Genomic DNA, 23,968 nt, shown 5'->3' with positions numbered 1-23,968 from the left:
TCTGAGTGTGTTTTTTATGCGTTCACTGTATATATTCATTGAGACTGTATAACAGCAGGGTTATTTAATCATTATCCTCCCAAAATCATGTCTGGAAGCTGCTGGCATTGAGCTGATATCCCTTCATCAAACTAACAAACGTAACCTTATAATTAGAAGGTGAAGTCCTTTCTCTTTTGTGTTTATTACGTATATATGGGTCAGTGATGTGACGGGTCTTTTCTAGGGCTGCACGATTGTGACAAAAATCATAATTGTCGATTATTCCCTTGAAACTTTATTTGTGATTATGATTATCACAATTTGCATGATGTTTTGAATAGCTTTATGCCATTGTTTGAAGCGACTGCATGCCATATTTTTATATGAAAACAAGCTGAAAATGCTCTTCCTGAAAAACTTTAATTGCTTTACTATAGCATTAAGCCTCACATGTCAAATATACATTAGTTTGATTTCTTTTTTAAAGTAAAAAATATGCATAATATTATAATGTTATACTATAACTAAAAAATGTTTTTAGAAAAAACACATTATAAGCATGCAGAATAATGAAAGTGGACTTTTTTTTTTCTAATTGCACCTTTGAACGATTAATTAATGGCATTCATAATTATCACAATTAGAAACTTGATTAATTGTGCAGCCCTAGTCATTTATTTTTTTTGTTCAAAGGCCTATAATATAATAATAATAATAATAATAATAATAATAAAAACAAAGATATGACATCCAAAGTATGTAAGGTAGTACAACTAGATCTCTTTTATTGAATCCAAAAGGTTTTAATTATATTTTGCGACATATAAAGGTATTTTAAAGAGTCAAAAGGCCAATACAGCCATTTGTGATTAAAATATATTAAAATGTAGTGAAAGTATATATTTTTTATTCTGGCATGATTTTATAACATCATATATCAACATAGAGCAAAATGATGTTAAAATTATGTGTAGAAGTCGTTAATTTGTTATGAGAAAGAATGGAAAAATGAATTTCATTGACGTCATTCGGAGTAACCAATATAAAGGGACCATTTTGGATCAAGTCATGTGGTTAATACCATGTGACAGGATGTGACATCATTCAGACACCTGCAGAGGACCACATAGTCATGAAGCAAAGTAACTAACTCAATTTTAACTATAGTAGTCAACATTTGAAGTGGATCAAAAAAGTTAAAGTTGTCCTAAAAGGAAGGTTTTAGGATCTTTGATAAAGTTTTGATCCACTTCAAATGTTGACTATTCATGTTTTCACTTGTTCATACGCATGTCCCGCTATAAAACATGGAAAATGTTGTGATATTTTAAAAACTTTCAAAACTACCTTTTGTTAGCTAGCTAGATATCCGCCTGTTAGCATTGATTCATAATATGGTCATTCGGCAAAACTTAAATTTTGGTTAAACCTAATTACATTTTTGGAGACAAATTTTTGTCCATCTTGTAAAAAATGACAAAAGCAAAGTTAATTGATTATAAAAACCACATAATCTCATTGTTAACACTTAATAAAACTTTATATCTCCATTATATTTTTGACACTTTTAAACCCTTATTCGTCAATGACCTGTAAATGTGTTAAACATCAGCTGACGTGAACTCATCTAATGACTAATGATGAACCAAACATCAGATGTGAGTTTGTGTTTTATTAACATTATCATAGCAGTAAATGATACACATTCATGCAATCATGCGAGTATGACAGGAGAATATGAATGAATAAATAAAAGCATCAGTTATAAAACTGATCAAACGAGATGAAATGCATGTAAATAAAGCTGAAGTGTCTAATGCAAAAACTGTAGAATTCAAACCCTTTTATTGCCTTCAGACCTGTTGTACATTAAGGGTTTCCTCTAAGTGATGAATCAGGTGTAAATATAGAATAGTATGTATTTTTCATACATAAACATGCAAAATACGTTTGTGCTGAATGCAACGGGTCAGTAGAAACGGCAGCTAGACTGCTGCATGTGTTTCTGTTTGCATATTCATTATTGATGATTGATGAGTGTGTGGCGCAGTGAAGAGCGTGTGACCAACAGCAGAGATTTACACACATCCACTGCTCACTGCCAGGAGAAATATCATGATGTGCTGTCGTTTATTGTTTATTCCTCCGTCTGACGGCGCCGTGTTCTGACACTGGACCCGGTGTGATGTCACTTCCTGTGCTGGCGTCTGTCTCTGGCTGTGATTGGCTGATGGAGTCGCACACAGGAGTGTTGCAGTTGTCATCTGTGGGCTCCTCTGCGGGTTCATCAGGACCATCGCTCTCTCTCGTCTGTGCGTTAGCGCTCGCGTCAGGTGAATGAACGCAGCAGAAGTGCTCATTACGGCTGTCGTCAGGAAGATCTGTGAGAACGACATGACACAACGGTGTGAATGAAGGCATTATATTTCACAGCAACAATATCACACTCACACTCGTTCTTCCATCACACTAACAAGGGTTTTTAGGTTTTGATAGTATTTCATACTTTAGATTGTGAATAAATGAGATTTAACATGTGACTAAAGAAAGCGTGTTGATGTGACGGTCTGACCGTCCCACTGGTGGCCACAGGAGTGTCCAGTGTTGGCTGGGATGGAGTCCACGAGCCGCCCCTCCTGCATGACGCGTGTGATCTCCTGCAGCTGCTGAAGCAGCTTCTGCTCCTCGTCCACAGCCACCGCAGCTCCAACACTGAAACACACACACACATACACACTCTGAACTGCCTGACCATTTCAATCTGTTTTTCACACCACAGGGAAACACTGCTTGAAGAATTCATCTTCCTGAATCTGGCGGTAAGGTGTGGGAGTTCATTTTCAGTCCGTCTCCTCTCCTGAAAAGCCTGTCTTGCAGAGATGGACTAAAAATGATCTTCCAAACCTTACGGCCAGATTCTGGAAGATGAATTCTTCAAACAGTGGTACAAGAGGATGTGGTGCTGGTCCTTCAGGAGTCTCTCTCAATCTGTCTTCATGTATTTCACAGCCTGTGATTCTGGTGCGGGTCATTTTCTAGGATTCTTACTCTAATCTAAGTCTCTGAGATCCTGACACCTTATAACACTTCTGGAGACTCCAGGTAGGCTGCAGGTCTGAAAACAACACATTTACGTATTAAAATTTTAGATGTTTACTAAGATCCTTCTATTATCTGTTGAATCACACAATAATATTTACAATATCATTCAGATTAATATATATAAAATCATCATTTATTGGCATTTTCAGTTGGGAGGAGGAAATCCTGAACTCTAACCCCTAAATTTCAACTTGTGAAAATGATATTGAAATAACTTTAGCAATTTTTTTCATTATTAAAAAAATAAAAATAAATAAATATATATATATATATATATATATATATATATATATATATATATATATATATATATATATATATATATATATATATATATAATTTGTTTGAAAGTGAAGAAAAAATATTTATTTTATATTCTATGAAAATATAAAATAAATATTTTATTTCATGAAAATTTATGTAAAAAAAATAAATAAATAAAAATGTCACCTGAGACTACTGTGTTTGAGTCCATTGTCCGAGACTGATTTTAACACATTTTTGATCAGGCAATATTCCTGTGCTCCTCCCTCTCACAGCCTCTCTCTCACAGTAGATAGGTACTATTATTTGAGTTTAATGTGTTCAAAACTTTAAGAATCATCACTACCAAACACCGTTTTCTGCAATTAAGCAAACTTTTTTTGAGTGTTATTCTATGAAATGTAGTTTTTATGTGTGTAAAACTCTCCAGAACTGTGCTAGCTAACCATGTGCTGATTAGGCATTTCTCAAAAATATCTGAAATTGTCACTATAACAGTCACAACCGAAACACGTCATCATTGCTTTGATAGTGACAGAAGGGAACATAATCATTTATTTGGGGAAATAAACAATTTCAGTACAGTTATGCAAATCATTAGTGTTTTCATGTTTTAGTATGCGAGTTAAATTGTGTCATGTGATGTGGTTGGTACCGACGCATTACTGTCACTACTGAAACTGTGCAGTCATGACCGAAACACGGGATGTTTTGTCAATCATAACAGCTGAACATATTCAATGCAGCGAGTCAACAGAAAATGTTGAGTCTTGACCTGCTACAGAGTGACACCTGATCCTGTTGATGGCAGTTTATTTCCACTTTATTTTTAAATACTTCTGGGTAGAATTTCATTTTAATGTAATGAAAGTTTGAAACTAGTTGGGTTTAGGCTTTTTTTCAGCTTCATCTTTTGTGTCGAATCAGCGGTTCGGAGTCACGTGATTTCAGCAGTTTGACACGCGATGCGAATCATGATTCGACACACTGATTCATTTATGATCCGAAGCTTCCTGAAGCAGTGTTTTGAAATCGGCCATCACTAAATAAGTCGTTATTTCGGGTTTTTTTGGTGCACCAAAAATATTCTGGTGGCTTTATAATATTAATATTGAACCACTGTACTCACATGAACTGATTTAAATATGTTTTTAGTACATTAATGGATCTTGAGAGAGGAAATGTCATTGCTGGCTATGCAGGCCTCACTGAGCCATCGGATTTCATCAAAAATATCTTAATTTGTGTTCTGAAGATGAACGAAGGTCTTACGGGTGTGGAACGGCATGAGGGCGAGTAATAAATGACATTATTTTCATTTTTGGGTGAACTAACCCTTTAAACACACACATACCTGTAGGTCCCCACTTGGCCAAAAATGAAAAAAATTCAGCAGAGCGTTTTTTGATTTTAACATGATTTAAAGCATGACAAACAGCGGACCTGAAAAATGTCCCCTCTTTGCTCGGTGGTCCCCTGTTCGTGAATGTGTTACGACACCAATCTGTTAGATAGGTAGACAAGCACACACACACACACACACACACACACACACCTGTCTGTACCGACGCTGGCTGATGAAATGATTCTCTCAATCACATCCTTCGTCTCGTTCAGTCTGTCCTGCAGCTGAGCCAACTCAAAATCAGCTGAGAGAGACACACGGATTAGATACACAGACATAGATAGATAGATAGATAGATAGATAGATATACAGATAGATAGATAGATAGATATACAGATAGATAGATAGATAGATAGACAGATAGATAGATAGATAGATAGATATACAGATAGATAGACAGATAGATAGATAGATAGATAGATAGATAGATAGATAGATAGATAGATAGATAGATAGATAGATAGATAGATGGATGGATGAGTTCTTACTGATCTTCCTCTGGGTGTGTTCTGACCGGACGGCGGCGAAGCGGCTCTCTGGAGGTTTGCTGGTTTTGCCCTTGGACGTGATCTTGAACACACACACAAACAGCTTCAGGTCACTGAGCTCAGCTGACACCGGTCAAACTCAGGTGTGCGTCTCACCTTGAACAGGATGTACAGGATGTACAGTAAGATGCCGAAGCCGTAGATGGGGATGATCTGGCCCGCGAGGTTGGACTTCCCTCCGGTCCCGGCTCCGGCTCCGGCTCCTTTGGCCCGGGCGATGGCTTCAGGATTGTGGGCTCTGGAGAACTGCCGGCCGGACCGCCGCTGCTCCTCGGACACTGACGCTCGCTGCGGCCCGGGAGGAAACTGTCCTGCGGGAGCTGAGTCAATATTGACACATCCACTGGGATCAGTGTTTACACTCCCATCATGCTTTACTCATATGATCTCCATTCACAGAGCTGCTCATGTGCACATAAACACTCAATTACTTTAATAATCAATGCTTATTTTCATTTAGCCTATAGGTGTTTTTTTCTAATATCTTTCAACTTTCAAGAATTAAATACTAAGAAAAACATGTATTTGAACAGAAAGAGACTAATAAAAGATCATGTGATGTGTGTAATAATAATAATACCTTCGGAGTCTCTCTTTCCTCGCGACAGCAGCATCTTCGGCAGCAGGAGCGCGACGCACAGCACCACACATGACACGATAGTGACCTTCTGAAAGGTGGAGATAGACATGTTTAATTCTTCATTAATTACCTGACGGCTGCACCTGCCTCCCGCATCCACACAAACACAGCATCTTCACTTCCGGTGTGCTGCCATGGAAACCATCGGCGGGCTCGAGCAGGTCACGTGATAACTGTTACCGTTACCAGCGCTGATCGAGAGATTATTGCGTACTGGCTTTTATTTAATCATCATCTGGGACATATTTCCTTGTTTTTAATCTCAGGAACCAAACGTTGAAATTATTAGAAAGTAATTTCATATACAAATGTCTCCTCTGAGGCACGTACGTCATTTGATACTTCAGATAAACAGGTTACACAACAAACAGTGTGTGGCGCACGCGCATATAGAAAGTCAAATAAAACCTTTTTTCTCTCGGTATTTACTATGGTATTGATTTACACTTTTGTTAACATTTCATGTGCTCGATTAAGACATTAGACTGAAGACGAAATTTAATATTAGTAGTTTTGCCTCCGGCCTGTTGGCGGCGCGCTCTCGCTGTAATCCCGCGAACAGCGATCGGCACGCATTATCTCGCGAGATCACAGTGGAAACTTCCTCTTTGCGTTCTCGCCGCCATGGTAGGTGCTCATGAAGAGCTCTCCGACTGTCATTAAAACATGAATCCTTCTTAATCCTGTATTAAATCGAGTCAGAACACGCTTATAACTTATTGATATGGCTTCATTATGTGTCTAAGTATGATTATTAGTCAGTATTGTGCAGATGTGTGGGATATGGAGATATTTTAGCGGCGTTGTCGCTCGCGCTGCTGCTCTCTGACAGCGCTGTAGTTTGAGTCCGGATCTGTTTTCATATCAAAACACTTTAAACACACTGAAATACATGTGTTAATCTCTCCACAGCCGACCAAGAAGTCCAAGACTAGGAAGCTGCGCGGGCACGTCAGCCACGGGCACGGGCGCATCGGTCAGTGAACACGCGCGGCTCGCGAGCTTTAGTGATGTTTAGTGTGTTTCGTGGCATTAATGTGTGTGTGTTTGTGCAGGTAAACACAGAAAGCATCCCGGAGGTCGCGGTAATGCCGGAGGAATGCATCATCACAGAATCAATTTCGACAAATAGTGAGTACAGAGGTCACGTGTGTCCAGATGATTATTAGTGTGTGAATGATCTCATACAGCGCTGAAACTGTAGATATCAGGGAATCTGTTCTTTATAGGTCTAGTGAACACATTTACACTCATTTAGCACATGCTTTTACCTGAAATCACTGATAAATGAGGAATATGATGAGTGATTCATGAGGCAGAAGTGATGCAAACTTCATCAGAAGTGTGTTGAGTTCAGATATAAGCAGCTTGTCATTATCCAGGTCAGTTGTGTTGATGTCGATCGGTGTGTTTCTCCTCCAGCCATCCAGGTTATTTCGGTAAGGTGGGCATGAGGCATTACCATCTGAAGAAGAACACTGTCTTCTGCCCCACCATTAACCTGGACAAGCTGTGGACGCTGGTCAGCGAGCAGACGAGGGTCAACTACGGCAAGAAGCCTGACGGCCCAGCGCCCATCATCGACGTCGTGCGCGCCGTGAGTCAAAACATCACTTTCCTTTCATTTCACAGCTTAAACGGTCAATTAATCCGGTCACAACCGCTTTGAAATTGGACATCGAGTGCGATTACATGCACGTTCGTAGCATGATTATGCTTAAGCCGACAACACGCTTGTTCATGTAAAAGCATTAACCTGTTTTCCTGTATCGGATTAAATCATAAACATTTTAAAGTATTAGTTTGCTTTCAAATGAAAATTAGCCCCAGCTTTACTCGCCCTCACGCCATCCTAGGTGTTTATGACTTTCTGATGAACATAATCAGAGAAATATTAATAAATATCCTGACGCATCCCAGCTTTATAATGGCAGTGAGCGTTACCAAACGAGTGTGAGCTGAAGAAAGTGCTTCATCCACATCCATCCATTAATAAAGGCCTTCAGAAAGCTTACACTACGTCCTATTCAACAAAAAGACATAACTGACGCGACGTCAGTTTACACTTGTCTTCGTAAGTAGAAGGCGGTCTAGCGGAAGCCAGATATTTTACTTCATGACTTGTTACATTAGTTTTTTACACAAACGCTTTGCTACTGAAGGACTTTATTAATGGATGGATGTGGATGAAGCACTGTCTTCAGCTCACACTCGTTTGGTAACGTTCACTGCCATTATAAAGCTGGGATGTGTCAGGATATTTATTAATATTTCTCTGATTGTGTTCATCAGAAAGAATTAAGTCATATGAAGAGTTTGGTTCCAAAACGCAATAACTCCATTTTTGATTGATTTGAGTAAAAAGGTGTTTTCTTTACCCAGAAAGCAGCAAGATGAAAACCACTATTTTCTGTTTCAAACTTTCACATAGCATCTTTTGGTTATAAAAACATTGAAAATCAAAATCAAAATTAGAATTTTTAAAGGTTTATTATAAAAACTGATTATTTTTTTCCCCAAAATGCAATTAATCCATCAATATGTTATTTTTCATGTTGAAAATACACAGCAGTAAGTTGATTCACATATATGACAGCCTCTGAACTTTGCCAATATTTATCTAATATACAGGCATTTGACTAAAAACACATTCAGCCGTCGCTCCCTAAATGAACTCAACGGGTCATCTTGTTAATGTTATAAGTTATTTGTCATTACAGATTAAAGAGTATCTGGCGCCACCGCACGGCTAAATAAACACATTTGCCGAGTACATTGGTATTAAAAACGGCTTTTAAAAACTGTCCATGATTCAGTTTTGGGGAGCGTGACAGAAGTTTGATGCTGTCGTTGAACTCGAGTGCCTCATCATCTTAATCTCCTCGCGTTAATGATGACATTTCCATGACTCGCGTTTCTTCCCCACTGCAGGTTCATCAATGCTGTCCAAATTATTAATTTTTCTGTTTTTGTTCACAAAGTACAAAGCAGACAAGGAAAACTAGGAAGCCGGCTGTATTCAGAGCGCCGCCATTACTGTTTACAGTGCGAGGAATGGAGCGTTGTGATTGGTTGAGCGGATATCGCGTTCTGTAGAGAAAGTAGATTGGCGTTTGTCACGTTCTGGAAAGAAAGGGAGAAAATATGACAGAATAACACGACGGATATCGCATTTTGTGCAAAATTAATAAATGACTTTTCAATACCGACCAGATACAATACTGATTTTGGCGGAAACTCAATTTAAAAAAATAAAAATAAAAATGGTTTTGTAACCAAACTCTTCATTTACAGCTAGGATGGCTTGAGTGTGAGTAAAGCTTGGGCTAATTTTCATTTTGAAGTGAACTCATCCTTCAAGCATAAACCAATCATCACAGCAGGATTCACGCCGATTTCGACCAGCACGTAAACGCGTTAAACGGCTTTCTGCCGGCATATTGAAGTGCGCGTGTGTGACAGGAACCAGTCCGAAATGGTACAGTAAATGCTGCATGAGAGGATCATATGTGAGCCGTGAGTCTCCTGCTCACATGCTTTAAAGCTTAAACATCACAACTGACATGACATAAATAAAATACTCATAATTATATACTCAATAATTTGACGACACAATCAGGAAATAACTTATTTATTAATAAAGCCATGTAAACGTGGTTTACCTGCTTGGTTGAATTGTTTTACTTGTACCCAAACAGTGGGTTATTTCAATAAGCTGATTTTGTGAGTTATCCGCGTACTGTGTGTAAATGCGCTCATAGTGTTGTGATACTGCTCACTGTTTGCAATGTTAGCTGTTGCACATATGGCTTTGATTTTATATCAAATTTAGAGGCCAATTTCATTTAGTCAAATGCATATGTATTAAATAGAACGTTTAGTTAACTAACTTTTACACCACAAGCTCTCGGGCTGTTTATGGAAATGATCTTTCAGCGTCGGAGTCAAACACGCTTCATTCAAGGCCTTTCCGCTCTGCACGCGTCGCTTCTTTCTCCCGCTAAAGCCCAGGGTATAATTCACTTTCCACGTCCCGCTCCGCCTTGTGCACATATGTGCGCAAGCCTTGGACATACTTGGTCTTAAGCATGAAGAGATGTGTTCAGCGCGTGGACATAGTCACAAAAATTGGGGAAATTGTTAGCAGGCAAACTTTAAAATTGCTAGTTAACTTTGTTTTCTGCTCATGAGGGCATTTCGATTATGTACATTGTTTTTGTTCAATAGATTTATTTTAAGCAATATATAACAAGAAAATGTTCCCGACATGAGAGAATCCCTGAATCCCATCTTGTAACTTTTTAATTAAACTCCTGGTCTATGATGTTTACCTCACTACTATAGTCTGGCCCTCATGACATGACCTTGAAAAAGATGGTCATGAAGCATGAATTATATCTGATTTCTTGATCCGATCTCTGATCTTGTGCTGTTTTTCAGGGCTACTTCAAAGTGCTGGGCAAAGGCAAGCTGCCGAAGCAGCCGGTGATCGTGAAGGCCAAGTTCTTCAGCCGGCGGGCCGAGGAGAAGATCAAGGGTGTTGGAGGAGCGTGTGTGCTGACCGCATAAACACCTTTTGATAAATAAAACTGATGAAAAACTCACCCTGCTTCCTCTGACTTTCTGTACATGATCTCACTGATGTAAACCTGCGCTCTGTGTCTTATAAACCTCATCTGAAGGGGTTGAGCGTTGATTCTCATCAGTGGTTTTCAGCTGGTCTTTAGTATTTCCTGTGGGCATTTATTGGCCCAACACATTTGATTTGAGTGAATGTCCTTAAATGTAACATTAAACCTGTAACATTCCCACTAGCAGGACACTTGGTGCTGCTTTTTTTTTAATGTTATATCAGCAGCCGCTGCTTAAAGTCCCTATTGTCCTGCAGAGACCTGTACTTGGAATTATGACATTCCATGAAAAACGTGAATATTCACACTTGTTTAGGGCTCAAGTCCCAAATTACACCCTAAACCCTTGTTTTTATTTTTTTATTCTACAAAGACAACAAACGGTGATAAATGATACAACTATGAGGGTTATAACATTAAAACATATTAAACTAGCCTAAATGTATTATGTAACAGTCTTACATGCAGTAGAATTTTCTGAATTCCTCAAACAGTTTATAAATCAATCAAAAAACTTTATTAAATAGTTTTCTTTGAGAACTTGCATTTGTGAATATAAAAATTTAGCAAGAAGACATCATTAGGTATAAAATTAAAATGAAAAGTGTCTAAATTCAGAGAAACGCCAAAAAACAATTTTTGGGCATCTACAAAAGTTAGACAAAGTTTAAAAATCAACACAAAGTACTTTGCAATACACACAGTCCCAAAATAAGTGGTTAACTGTCTCTTCAAAATGATGATAAAAGGAGCATATGGGGGGAAATATTAAATTTAGCTAGTTTATAATTAACTGGGTAGCAGTTGTGAATACTTTTAATAGAAACTTAAACAACTTTATTAGATAAAAGGTATTTTTGCCAAAGAAGTCAGAAGTCTTCCCATATTATATCATTAAATTTGTTATTCCAAAAGCTTGCACAAGCAGGTAAAGAGATCTGATTTCTATTAAGAATTGAATATTTTCTGTTTGATAAGCTGCTGAGAAGACATTGATCAACACAATCAGGAATTGCACCAAAATCAATGGCCTATAATCTGAAAGTTGACTCATTAAAAGTATATTTTTATCAAACCAATTATTAAAATAAGGTTTTGGTTGTTCCACATAAAACTATGTGAAGAAAAATTACATTTTAGGGACCAGCATATTAAAGCCTGTTTATGAAAACTAGAAAGAGTTAAGGCCCCAGGATACTGTATAATCGAAGAACGAACTGATGTGACGTCATTACGAACAAAATCAGGCAAAAACAAAGTTCGAAATGGCTTGCCAAAGCAAACTTTCAGGGAAAGTTCGCTCCAGCTGCAAAACACTTTCGTACTACCATTGGTCCGTGATGATAACGTAATAGGAGGTGTGCTCTGAGGCTCCGCCTTCACTCGACTCATGTCATGTGTTTGGTGTTCATTGCCAACATGAACTCACTGTATAGCCGCTTTATAGTACAAAATGAAGCTGTGGTTCTAAAAAAATGAGGCACTAACACTGTTTTTCATGTTTGATACTGTAAAGCTGCTTGATTTTAAGCAATCTATTGATTAAAGTGCTGTATGGAGATGACGTGACTGGAGTGCTACTTTGCAGAGGTCATGCTAACATACCCCTGTTGCTATGATCAGATGCTTACGCTTTCTATAATAAATGCTTGCCGTTTTCTCATTTTTGTTGTGTTTATTTTGTTACTGAGAAGAAAGTGCACGGCACATATTTACATATTCATGATGGGCGGCCACATTCCAGTGTGGGCGGCGTCAGATGTTCGTTTACAGTATATCACTGGTCACGCATTACAAAGGCAGCTGACATTACAGTTTTTTACAGACGCTAGGACACATTTCTCAATGCTTAGGTCACTTTTGCAAAACTCTTCACACAGTGAGCACAACAGAAGTCTATGTGGGCTAAACTGAGGATCAGTTATCATTGCTTTGGCACAAAATGCATTCAGTGACTACATCTCTCGAATTTAATGAATTCTTTTCTCACTCAGACACAACAACTGCCAAAACTCTTTGTCTACAGGCCAATCTGCACATGCTAACATACTGTTTTCAAAACTGTTAAACTTGTATTCAAAACAATAACATCATACAAAACTGAATAAGACAGCAATTTGCTACATTCCTACAGTAATATTTTAATGAAATATATTTTCAAATCTTAAAATTAAATGCTATAAAAACAATTGGACCAGCCACAGCTGATTCTCATTGTAGATGAACATCTACACAGGTGTTACTCTTTCAATTTCATTACAAAAGGAGACTACTGCTGAATAGTTTTGTATTGTGATGTAAACATGGACCCAGCCAGAAATAGAGAAGTGGCTGAAAGAGGAAGAAGAGTGGCTGGGAGGGGGCAAGGAATATGTATGCGTGGTGTTGGAAGAAGAATAAGAGGAAGATCAAGAGCTGTAGTCTCAGATGAGATCAGAGCTACTGTAATTGATCATGTAGTAAATCATGGTCTCTCAATGAGAGAGGCTGGTCAGAGAGTGCAACCAAATCTGCAACGCTCTACAGTGGCATCTATTGTTAGAGTTTTCCGGCAAACCAACAGGTAACTTGTATTCTGCAAGGGCATTTGACTGAGTTGCACATTATAGAACTAAATAAACTTGTGTGTAATTGTTTTTTGCTTAGGACTCAACGGTTACCTCACACAGGTGGGAGAGGAAGGATGTTCACTGACGTGCAGGAAACTGCCATGGTTGATATGGTCATCAGAAACAATGGGATAAAACTCACTGAGATTCGAGAGAGTCTTGGCAGACAATGTTACTTTTGCAAATATTCACAGTGTAAGCATAACAACAATTTCTAGAGTCCTGAAAAAACATCAGGTCAGGATGAAACCATTGTACACTGTGCCTTTTGAGAGGAACTCTGAACATGTCAAGCAACTCAGGAACCAATATGTCCAGGTAAGAGCACAATAAAATACAGAACTGTTTTTGAACAAAACCAAACACACACAGACAATGTTTTCCAAATTTACTACTGTAACAGCTTATGTTGCCTTGTGGATTTATTTCAGAGAGTCATGGAGATTGAAGGCAGGCAAACACCCCACATTTTCATCTTTGTGGATGAGGCGGGTTTCAACTTGGCCAAAACACGGCGACGAGGGAGGAATGAAGAGAGCCACAGTGAATGTCCCGGGCCAGAGAGGTGCCAACATCACAATGTGCGTAGCAATATCCACTGATGGACTGCTGTTACACAAACCACTAATTGGGCCATACAACACTGAACGTCTCCTTGCATTCCTGCATGATCTCTATGGAAGGGTTGTGCTAGGTGAGGAAAGGGATGTAGAGAGAAGGAATCAGCCAACATTTATAACTGTATGGGACAATGTGGCATTTCACCACTCCCGTGCAGTCACCGAGTGGTTTGCAGCCCATCCCAGAATGGAGTCACTTTTCCTCCCACCATACTCTCCATTCCTCAACCCCATAGAGGAATTCTTTTCCTCATGGAGGTGGAAGGTTTATGACCACCGTCCACACGATCAAATGTCCCTTCTGGACGCAATGAATGCTGGATGCCTGGACATATCAGCAGAAGATTGCCAGGGATGGATCAGGCATGCCAGAAGATTCTTTCCTTGGTGTATTGCCCTAGATGACATAAGATGTGATGTGGATGAGAACCTGTGGCCAAATGGAGAAGACCGAGTAGATTAGCATTACTATTGTATCTGTATCTGCATCAGTTGACTGTGTGTATAGAAATTCTTGTATTTTGGAATTACTCAGTGCAAAAGAATAAAAATAAATAAACGGCATAAAATATTGACGAATTCTGCATCATGTCTGATTCATTCCAGTAACATATATTGCAGTGAAATATAAACATAGATGTGTCCTTGTTTACACAATAAAACATTGTATAATGCTACATGTTGTTAGTGTTTTTTAGGTAATTGTTTTGTGGGTGACAAAGTGTGTTTATCGGCTGTCAACCTCTGCTAGTTGATTTGAGACCCGAATAAAGTGTTTTGGTAGTTGTAGTGCATTTTGAATGTGAAATGAACTGCTTTGCCAAGCTGAAAGTTGGTTAGGAGAACTGTGTGAAGAGTTTTGCAAAAGTGACCTAAGTATTGAGAAATGTGTCCTAGCGTCTGTAAAAAACTGTAATGGAGGAATTTGCAGCTTTACTCGCAAACTACAATTCCTGTTCATCAATAAGGTGAGAATCAGACCCCCTATAATCCCAAATACACTCAAATTAATTACATGAATTGATAAGTGTACCATCAGAGTAGTAATAAAGATGTTTGCTGTTTGTCATAATGATGACAGTAGCGCACACAAAAGTAGTAGCTGTTCTGTGCTCTGGCACGGTTAGCGCTCACACTGCATGCCGAACCACGCTCGAGCCCAACCGAATCATGTTCTGGCCCACCTCTTCCAAGCGGGCCAGGGCCGGCTAAACGAACCACTTCCGGGCACAGAATGGAGTGATCACACTTGTCAAACGAACCGGGCTTTGGGGGTCAAAGACACTCGGGCATGCCTAGTGTGAGTACACGCTTAAAGGTGTTTTAGAGATGTCATAGTAACAAAAATGCAGACCTCCAACTGAACTGTAAATATGATTTGGGATAATATTCCAAAAAGATGGGGTTGTTTCTCGAAACCTTCCATTGCCTGATCAGCTATCATAACACTTTGTGTGATTTTTAAGATTTCCAAACAAAGTCTCCACAGAAACTTCCAGAGCCATTGCTGGATAAATAACCCATCTGCTTTGGAAAGCAACACACTTTCTGTTATAGATAAATCACACTGTAACCAAGAATTCAATTTATGTTGAACTGCAAGGATAAGAGGTTATTTAAAGTTAAGTTTTGATCTTTTCTTTCTTATCTTTACAAATAATTATATCTAAGTATTTAACTTCAGAATTGACTGGAATGTCACAGATTTTAACATCAGTGGAATGTTTAATAGATAAAAGTTCACATTAGTGAATATTAAGAACTAAACAGAAGCAGACGGAAATAGATTAATTATATTTAAGGCTAAAGAAACTTGATCATTATATTTGAAGACAGTTGTGTCGTCAGCCAGTTGGCTTATTAATATTGATTAGTTTGCAACAGAGATACCTTTCAAATGACTATTTTGAATGTGGATGGCTAATGATTGCATAGGAAGCAGAAAAAGATATGGTGATATTGGGCAGAACTCTGTGGTTAGACCATCATTCCTGGGAGATTTATTTTATTTCAGCTTATCAATCACTTCAGAAATATCTTTAATTTGAATGGGAGATTCACAGAGTATCTTGCCATTGTCATCAATTTTGGGAATACAGTCTGAGTCAAGAAAATTAAAATAAATCCAAATTTTGTTGAGAGTGTCTAAAGCAATAAAGTTTTTTATAAAACTTACAGATAAATAGCTTTACGTTTAACCCTCATTATGTAACCCTCTTGCGTTAATTGATCAAACAGAAAGTTTAAGAGATATTAGGACAATGTGACACTAGAACTGTAACAAGTGAGTCAGTCCATGACATCCAGATAAGAAAAGAATTGCTTGTAAATAAAGAAGGTCGGGGTCATTCAAAGAGAGAGAGAGAGAGAATTATATATACACATATATACAAAAGAGTATACGAATTAGAAATATGACAGATAAAAAAAAAAGTAATTAAAAAAACGACAAAGAAAAAGGGGGTAGCTCGCAGATGAACCTCAAAGACTATTATTCTTTAAGTACGGATTTTGAAGGTTAAGAACAGTCACTTACTAGAGTCAGAAAACATGTCGATAAAGACAGGGCAGTACCACTAGCAACCTAAATCAAATGCAAATCATTCGGAAATCTCCATGTCTTGGAGAAAAAGTTCTTTGCCATCAATGTATGCCTTTGGACCTTTGGACTAATTAAGTAAGTGCGGTGTCCTTGCTGACAGGCTTTCTCAACTAGAGCCCAAAGTTTGTTACGCTGCGCGTGATCTTCGGGGGACAAGTCTTATGTGAAACACAAGTGGTCTTTAGCAAGAAAAGTAGTTCTTTGTGGCTTTCCAAAGTGTGTCACAAAAATGACGCATTGTGAATTGAAGAATATTTCTGCACGTTTTTTGACCAGAGGGCAGAGCGTTGTTGCTTCTCACTTTTCCCAAATGGTGCACCACATCAATGACCTCATGGGATTTGCCTGCAAAAGCTGGAACAACAGCCTCACATATATCCAGAACTTCTGGATATGCGTCATCTTAATGAGACAGTCAAGGAGGATAGATTGTGCAAGCTGCGCCTTTTGTTTAACGTTAGTTTATTTATTTATTTTTGGTTTATAACACCATAATTGTGTTTATTTATTTATTTTTGGTTTATAACACCATAATTGTGTCTATGTATATAAAACATTTGAATGGACTGGTAAAGGGAGCTGTAAAGTATTTTTGTTGAAGTACAATGTTGTTTTGACCATAATAATGTGCCAAATCTTACTCGTATAAATATTACAGTAGTTCAGAAAAATACTATATATTTACATTTATAGGTAAAATCGAACTCCGAGCCTCCTGTACCCATTCTGTGACGTCAAACAACTTCCCTGTGCAAAGGATCATGAGGGCCCGAAGTGTCCATTAGTTGTACCCTTCAAAATCCTTCATTCCCAAGGGCCCTTTGAAGTGGCCAGTTTTGAGTACTTCGGTTTGGAACGACCCTTCAATGTGGCGGCCATGATTGTTTTCATTCCGAAGTGCCCTTCGGAGGGCGATATTTCACGTTTGGAACACACCAAAGGTCCACATTAACACAGGTTAGATTTAAAGATGAATCCATTGACATTTGAATTTCTTATATTTTGTCATAGTTCAAAAATCCTCCTGGTGGTTCGAGTGGGAAGCACCCAGATGAAGGTGAAATGTTTTAAAAGAAAATCCAAATAGAATGAATCGTTCTCAACAACTGCGTAGTTCACAGACTTGAACGCTCAAGTGTGCATCGAGGGCACATAGTGGCCGCAAAGGAGGCACTCGTGAGCACCCTTCTGAAACCTACAATGATGAATGGGACACCCTACGGTCTTGTGGACTTAACGGACACGTGCATGCGGCAGTCATTGTAAGTACACAAGACTGAAAGTGCATAGAAGTTTTTTTTTTTTTTTTAATTGATGCTCAAATCAGTACATAATAAAATACAAAAGGGGAAAAACAACTGGGGGACTTAATATACAAATTGACAAATTATGAGAATTACATGACACTGAAAAAATGAAAAGAATTACAAAGAGATAATGTTTTTAAGGCTTTTTTGTTTTCAGGCCATTGAATTGAAGTGAAGTATTTTCAAAAGAAGTACTTTTACAAAAACAATAAAAAGAGGTTTAGTATTTAGACATGTAGATTTATGAATGTGGAATTTAGCTATAGTAACAAGATCAAATGATAACAAAACTGATTTATTTTAGATTGTTCATAGTCAACAAAAAAGATCAACTGGTGGAAATATAATTTTTGAATTTTTTTTAAGGAGTGGTTTGCAGGGTAGCACTTATGAAGTATTTTAAAAGAAATCACTTTTTTCTTTATTGAAAAAACAACAGATATTATCTACTGCATTACTCCAATTAACAGTCACAGATGGTAAAGTAATAATGTCCTGCTGGAATAGTGAGCGGACAGATCTATTGTTATTTGGAGTGTGTAGTCATGATAATGTGTCAGCCTTGACGTTTCTGGATCCAGGTCGGTAGGAGATAGTGAAATTGAAACGTGTGAAGAATAAAGCCCAGCGGGCTTGTCTGGGATTGAGTCTTTTCGCTGCTCGGAGATACTCCAGGTTTTTATGATCTGTTAGGACCAGAAAGGGATGTCTACCACCCTCCAGCCAATGCGTCCACTTCTCGAGGGCCAACTTGACAGGAAGAAGTTCTCGGTTGCCGATGTCGTCGTTTATCTCCACTGCGCTGAGCTTGCGGGAGAAGAAGGCGCATGGATGGAGGCGGCTTGGGTTCCCCTGCATCCACCTCCACAATGAAGGGCTTGTCCGGGTCTGGATGGACCAGGAGAGGAGCGGTGGTAAAGGCTTCTTTTTTAGGGTGTTGAATGCTTCTGTGGTGGCTGGAGTCCAGGACAGAGATTTGGGCTTGTTTCTGAGGAGGCTTGCAAGCGGGCTGGTGATGGCGCTGTAAGTTTGAATGAACCGTCTGTAGAAGTTGGCGAAGCCGAGGAAATGTTGGAATTCCTTAACAGTAGTGGGTTTGGGCCAGTTCTTAATGGCTTCCACCTTCCCCTCGTCCATCCGCATGCAACTGCTGTCGATGTTATAGCCAAGGAACTGCACTGAGGACTGATGGAAGGAGCATTTTTTGGCTTTGAGGAATAGCTGGAATTCTCTCAGGCATTTCAGGACCTCCGCAACGTGGTGGCGATGTTCGGCCATGCTTCGGGAGTATATCAGGATATCATCAATATATATCAAGATGAACTTGTGGAGAAAATCCCGGAGCACCTCGTGTATGAAGTCCTGGAACACGGAGGGGGCGTTGACCAGGCCATACAGCATTACAAGGTATTTGAAGTGTCCAGTGGGCGTGACGAAGGCGGACTTCCACTCGTCCTCACGTATCCGGATGAGGTTATACACGCTGCGGAGGTCCAACTTAGTGAAAACAGTGGCACCACAGAGATGTTCCAGGGCCGTTGGGATGAGAGGAAGAGGGTAATTGATCTTGACGGTTATATTGTTCAATGCCCTATAGTCTATACAAGGCCGCAAGCCTCCGTCCTTTTTCGCCACAAAGATGCAGCAGGGGAAGTAATGATTGGATCACAGGATTATTTTGGGACCTAATGGAATCGGCCCATTGAAGCACTTTGCCATTTAACTGTGAAATTAAAAACGTTACCTTAGAGTGTTCGGTGGGGAATAAGTGCGGTTGCATCTTCAGGACCAGCGAGCATTGCAGGAGGAATGGGCGCTGGTTTGGCCACGGGACTGGCGTAAACAGGTGGTGAAGGAGAGGTGGTGGTGTTTACGGAAGTGATGGCTGGTGGTGATGGTGACGGGTGATCGGTGAGCAGCTCATGCTTGTGTTAATCTGTTCAGGTCCGGTCTTCTGTTACAATATAGACAGGTCAGAGACAGAAGATCACAGATATGGTGGTTTATTAAACACAAGTAGAGGTACAGGTGATCACAGGTGAGTTTGCAGATGCAGTAGAGATGAATGATGAGTGAATGAATGCTAATACTGTCCTTTGTGGATTGCAGAGTCGATGCTGGTGGAATGCGGTAGCAGAGAAGACTGACGACACTCACACACAGACTGGAGACACAGGATACAGGTAAGTAGCAATGAAAGTCCTTGAGGTAAGTCCATTAGAGGTTGAACATTAAAGGTGCATCTTTCTTTTTGGTCCTTTACTATCTGAACTCCTAGATAACAAACCTTTTCTCTTTCAGGAATATCATGAATAAGGAGGTCATTGCAGTTTTTTTATGGCCAAAAAGAAGTCAGCTTTAAGTCTCACAAAGAGTTTGTAAGCCACTCTGCCTACATTCACATTTCCACAACAATTATATTCTAACAGAGTCAACTAACTACGTCATTACTTCAGATTAAACGATTCAGGCTTTAACAGGAAAGATTTCCAATACTGATACTTTTCTCTCAGTGAGAGACACAGACAATATTCATCATTATTCTCTAGTGTTTGAAGATGAAAAGAAAAAAAAAATTCTTTAATAAGTTGAAATGAAAAACATTGAATGAGCTAAAAATTATCAGATTCATGTCTCTTCTTCTCATCTCTTCTTCAGCTCCCTGAAACACAAGAACACTGAGTTCATTTAAAAAAATACACAAATTCATTAAGGAAATAACACAAACTCCTGAAATTGAACTTTGTTAACTTTAGATGATGTTTCTTTTTCATGTCTCGTTGCAGCTGATCAGGACTGATTTCTATGGAAGAGATGCGTTATCGTGTTACGTTTGGTGTCACAGCTGGATCTGAAGATGATCTAGATACTGCGATTGTGACCGTACACTAGATCATTGATCAAACTCTAACATGTTTCACTCCAGTGTGAATCCTTTCTTGTGTTTCTAAGGCTTCAACATACAGCTCAGTGTCTTTTGTGCTGTAATATTAGGAATGAATCTTCAGGTGTTTCTTCAGGACTGATGCTCAATGAATCGGTTTCCTGCACTGATCACAGTTAAATGCCCTGCTGAAAAATCCAGCTTAACCCAGCTACTTCCAGCTTAACCCAGCTACGACCAGCCAACCAGCTTAGGTTGGTTTTAATTTTTCAGCAGGGTGGTCTTTCTTCAGAGTGAGAAGACGTGATTTCAGAGCAAAAGCCTGATGTTCTTCCCAGCGTGAACTCTCGTGTGAATCTTCAGCCTTCATTTACATCTGAAATGTTTTTTTGTTTTTTTTATTGTTTTTTACACAATTTGTCAAAAATCACAAAGGTTTTAGAAAAAATAAATAAATAAATAAATACTTCCCTGACAGCAACATAATGTCGGCCCAGATCCGGCCCACATCTGGTCCGCATGCAATCCTCATGTACCAGATGTGGGCCAGATCTGGGCCACATTCTGTTGCTGTCTGGGATTAAGACATTTATTAAGGCAGTTAAGAAACTAACTTACACAGAAGCAACAGTTTCTCAACACATAAAGAGGCACTACTCACTGTGATTGTTTTTCTTAAGATGATAACTGAACGAACCTCTTCCCTCTTTCCACTGCATGCATCTTCATGTGCATCTTCAGGTGACTTTTAAAAGAGAAACTCAATCCGCAATGATCACACGTGTGCGGCTTCTCTCTGTTGTGGATCCTCTCATGTACTTTCAGATATGATGACTGATTGAATCTCTTTTCGCAGTATGAACACTTGTACGGTTTCTCTCCAGTGTGAATTCTCTGGTGAAGTTTTAAATTGCTTGCTGAAGAAAAACTCCTCTCACACTCAAAGCACATGTAGTCTCTCACATCATTATGAATTTTCTGATGCACTTGTAAACTGTAGAGCAGTGAAAAACTCTTTCCACACACAGAACATGAATGTGGCTTCTCCTTCGTATGGACTACCAGGTGTGTCTTCAGGTTTGATGCCCTAAGAAACGACTTGCCGCAGTGATCACATGTGAACTTCTTCTCTCCGGTGTGGATCCTCATGTGAATCTTAAGGTGGGATAACTGCGCGAAACTCTTCCCGCACTGATCACATGAGTGTGGTTTCTCTCCTGTATGGATCTTCATGTGTCGTATAAGATGAGGTTTTTGTGTGAAGCTCTTCCCGCACTGATCACATGTGTGTGGTTTCTCTCCAGTATGAACTGTCATGTGAAGCTCAAGATTAGTTTTGTTTCTGAAGCTCTTCCCACACTGATCACATGTGAACGGCTTCTCTCCAGGATGAACTGTCATGTGACGCTCAAGACTATCTTTCCTTGAGAAACTCTTCCCGCACTGATCACATATGAACGGCTTATCTCCAGTATGAGCGCTCATGTGACGCTCAAAATTACGTTTGTTTGGGAAACTCTTTCCACACTGAGTGCAGGTGAAAGATTTCTTGGCTCTTCTTTTCTTTAAAAATGTCTTTTTAGTCGTTGAGTGACTCAAAGGTTCTTCTCCAGGTTTGACATGATGTTTCTCCTCCACTTCCCTCAGTTCTTCACTCTCCTCCTTCACTTCCATCAGGTCTGAAATTAAAGAAATATGAAGTGAAAGGACATAAAAGATCCCTGATATAACAGCAGAAAGTAGACAACTGCTATAAAATATGACCATTTTGCTGTTTTTCTTCATTAATTAGACGAACGGTCACATTTAATTGACTTCCATTCATACACATGTGAAAGTGGGACACCAGAAACAAAAGCTCGAGCGAGACGTCATATCACGACCGTTGCGGTGTCTGTAGAAATTTCACATTACCGCACTGGTGCACGATTATTTAATAAATAATTCACTACATTTGTGTCTGTATATTGTTTCACAAAGTAATGTTTAAGTGAAGCCTGATGCCTTTCACAAAAGAAAGATCCCAGTCTCTTCCAAACAGTGAGGTGTTGGAGATCTCAGAAGTGAAGACCAGGAGACTCAGTTGTGCCTTCAACAGGATTCTTTATTGAGAACATGTACTGTTGGTCGCTGCAGTCATCAAGTCCAGCTAAGGCAGTGTAAGTTGCAGTTTAAATATATTTTAGGGATAGACACATGGGAGACGAATTTAAACAAAGCATGCAAATGAAGTATTCAAGTATAGGAACCCGGCCCAGACTGTAGAGTGTTGCTAGTCCTAATCCAATCAGCATAACTATTCAACAAATGGGACAGGAGCTCTAAGAGCCATTTATGACAAAAGGTGAGAGTCTCAGCAATCTGACTCATTAGACAGAACAGGAACTGGCAGAAAACTCTTGCTGGAAACTTTGCTTAACAGAATCATTCATCTGATATCATTATCATTACCATAAAATGCTAAAAACACTGTTCTTCACCTTAGTATTTCATGGGATGTTATGTCAGGACGTAGAATCAGCAGATCTTAAACAGATTCTTAAATTTGTAATCCCACAGAGGCATTCGGGTTATTACGTAATTCAGCACCAGGTATTGGAGTATTTCATCTGTCCTACAGAAAACAATTGTAGAATTAGTTTGCTTACTATAAAAGCAAGTGTTTTGAGGCCCCTTGGCCTTTGTAACTGTAAGGGTCAGATGTGTCTGAGAAGTTAACTTGGCCACTAAGCATATTTTGTTGGTAATCTTCCATCAGACAACAAGTGGCTGTGAAATGAATAAGACCATTATTAAGGGTGTCATGTGAAGGCCTCCTGCCTCCGGGTAGTGTTGATTGTTTTTGATACAATGCTTCATTTGGCCCATGGGAAAAGGGTTGACCATCAATTGGCAGAAGGCCAATAAGAGATAAAGTCAAAAGATGTGGACTAGTTGGCAGTCGGACACCCTTACAAAGAGAATTTTCTCTTGCATAAGCAACACCTGTAGTTTAATTGGTGAAGTGACTGTGGTAAAAATGTTGGGGAGAACTTAGGAGACTCCAAGAAGAGAAAGGGAGGAGAGCACCTGTAAATGAGATCATGGAAAATAACTGTCGGGGTGGATCTCACACTGTAACAGATAACAAAAATGTATAAAAACTGTGCCCTGGCTAGAGAGATTCAGATGAACAGCTGGCATCCACTTTGAGACCTGGAACTTCGACTCCAAATAATAATTAGAATTCCTGATTCCAAATTCAGGTGGTATCGAATGTTTTATGTTTTTTTATGCATTTTAATTATATTCAGCAGAAAGAAGAAATTCATACAGGTTTGTAACTACTTGAGGGTGAGTAAATGATGACAGAATTTACATTTCTGGGTGAACTA

The 23,968-nt window shown here is 39.1% G+C and overlaps 3 protein-coding genes across 3 annotated transcripts in view; 1 reads left to right on the top strand and 2 right to left on the bottom strand.

Annotated features, from left to right (window-relative positions):
- Positions 1-1,646: 1,646 nt before the first annotated feature.
- Positions 1,647-6,096, bottom strand: ric3b (RIC3 acetylcholine receptor chaperone b). Its single transcript, XM_067380185.1, has 6 exons — positions 5,882-6,096; positions 5,398-5,621; positions 5,242-5,323; positions 4,904-4,997; positions 2,555-2,694; positions 1,647-2,363 (listed from the first exon to the last, which is right to left on the bottom strand). Exons 1-6 carry the CDS (start codon positions 5,988-5,990, stop codon positions 2,113-2,115), a joined length of 900 nt encoding a protein of 299 aa, XP_067236286.1. The 5' UTR covers positions 5,991-6,096; the 3' UTR covers positions 1,647-2,112.
- Positions 6,097-6,496: 400 nt separating this feature from the next.
- Positions 6,497-10,545, top strand: rpl27a (ribosomal protein L27a). Its single transcript, XM_067380188.1, has 5 exons — positions 6,497-6,568; positions 6,854-6,917; positions 6,997-7,072; positions 7,364-7,538; positions 10,382-10,545. Exons 1-5 carry the CDS (start codon positions 6,566-6,568, stop codon positions 10,508-10,510), a joined length of 447 nt encoding a protein of 148 aa, XP_067236289.1. The 5' UTR covers positions 6,497-6,565; the 3' UTR covers positions 10,511-10,545.
- An 8,931-nt stretch (positions 10,546-19,476) lies between these two features.
- LOC137014847 (zinc finger protein 585A-like) overlaps positions 19,477-23,968 on the bottom strand; it is a 33,395-nt gene continuing 28,903 nt past the window's right edge. Inside the window, exons 10-11 of the mRNA XM_067379352.1 lie at positions 21,256-22,273; positions 19,477-20,970 (exon numbers count right to left, since the gene is read on the bottom strand). Of these exons, the coding sequence (XP_067235453.1) occupies positions 21,270-22,273 (1,004 nt within the window). The 3' untranslated portion in view covers positions 19,477-20,970; positions 21,256-21,269. The remainder of the gene's footprint in view (positions 20,971-21,255; positions 22,274-23,968) is intronic.

This window comes from Chanodichthys erythropterus, chromosome 24, assembly GCF_024489055.1.
Source record: "Chanodichthys erythropterus isolate Z2021 chromosome 24, ASM2448905v1, whole genome shotgun sequence".
NCBI lineage: Eukaryota > Metazoa > Chordata > Actinopteri > Cypriniformes > Xenocyprididae > Chanodichthys > Chanodichthys erythropterus.
The sequence above is the reverse complement of the archived record's forward strand: the minus strand, read 5'-3'. Positions and strand labels throughout refer to the sequence as shown.

What these genes read in the sequence shown, in the direction of transcription:
- ric3b (XM_067380185.1), bottom strand. Translation starts at nt 5,990, where the DNA reads ATGTCTATCTCCACCTTTCAGAAGGTCACTATCGTGTCATGTGTGGTG. An exon ending in AGGAAAGAGAGACTCCGAAG is followed by an intron (nt 5,622 to 5,881) that starts GTATTATTATTA and finishes ATATTGACTCAG; the next exon opens with CTCCCGCAGGACAGTTTCCT. An exon ending in CTGTGGCCACCAGTGGGACG is followed by an intron (nt 2,364 to 2,554) that starts GTCAGACCGTCA and finishes TCGTTCTCACAG; the next exon opens with ATCTTCCTGACGACAGCCGT.
- rpl27a (XM_067380188.1), top strand. An exon ending in CCACGGGCACGGGCGCATCG is followed by an intron (nt 6,918 to 6,996) that starts GTCAGTGAACAC and finishes GTGTTTGTGCAG; the next exon opens with GTAAACACAGAAAGCATCCC. An exon ending in TCATCGACGTCGTGCGCGCC is followed by an intron (nt 7,539 to 10,381) that starts GTGAGTCAAAAC and finishes GCTGTTTTTCAG; the next exon opens with GGCTACTTCAAAGTGCTGGG.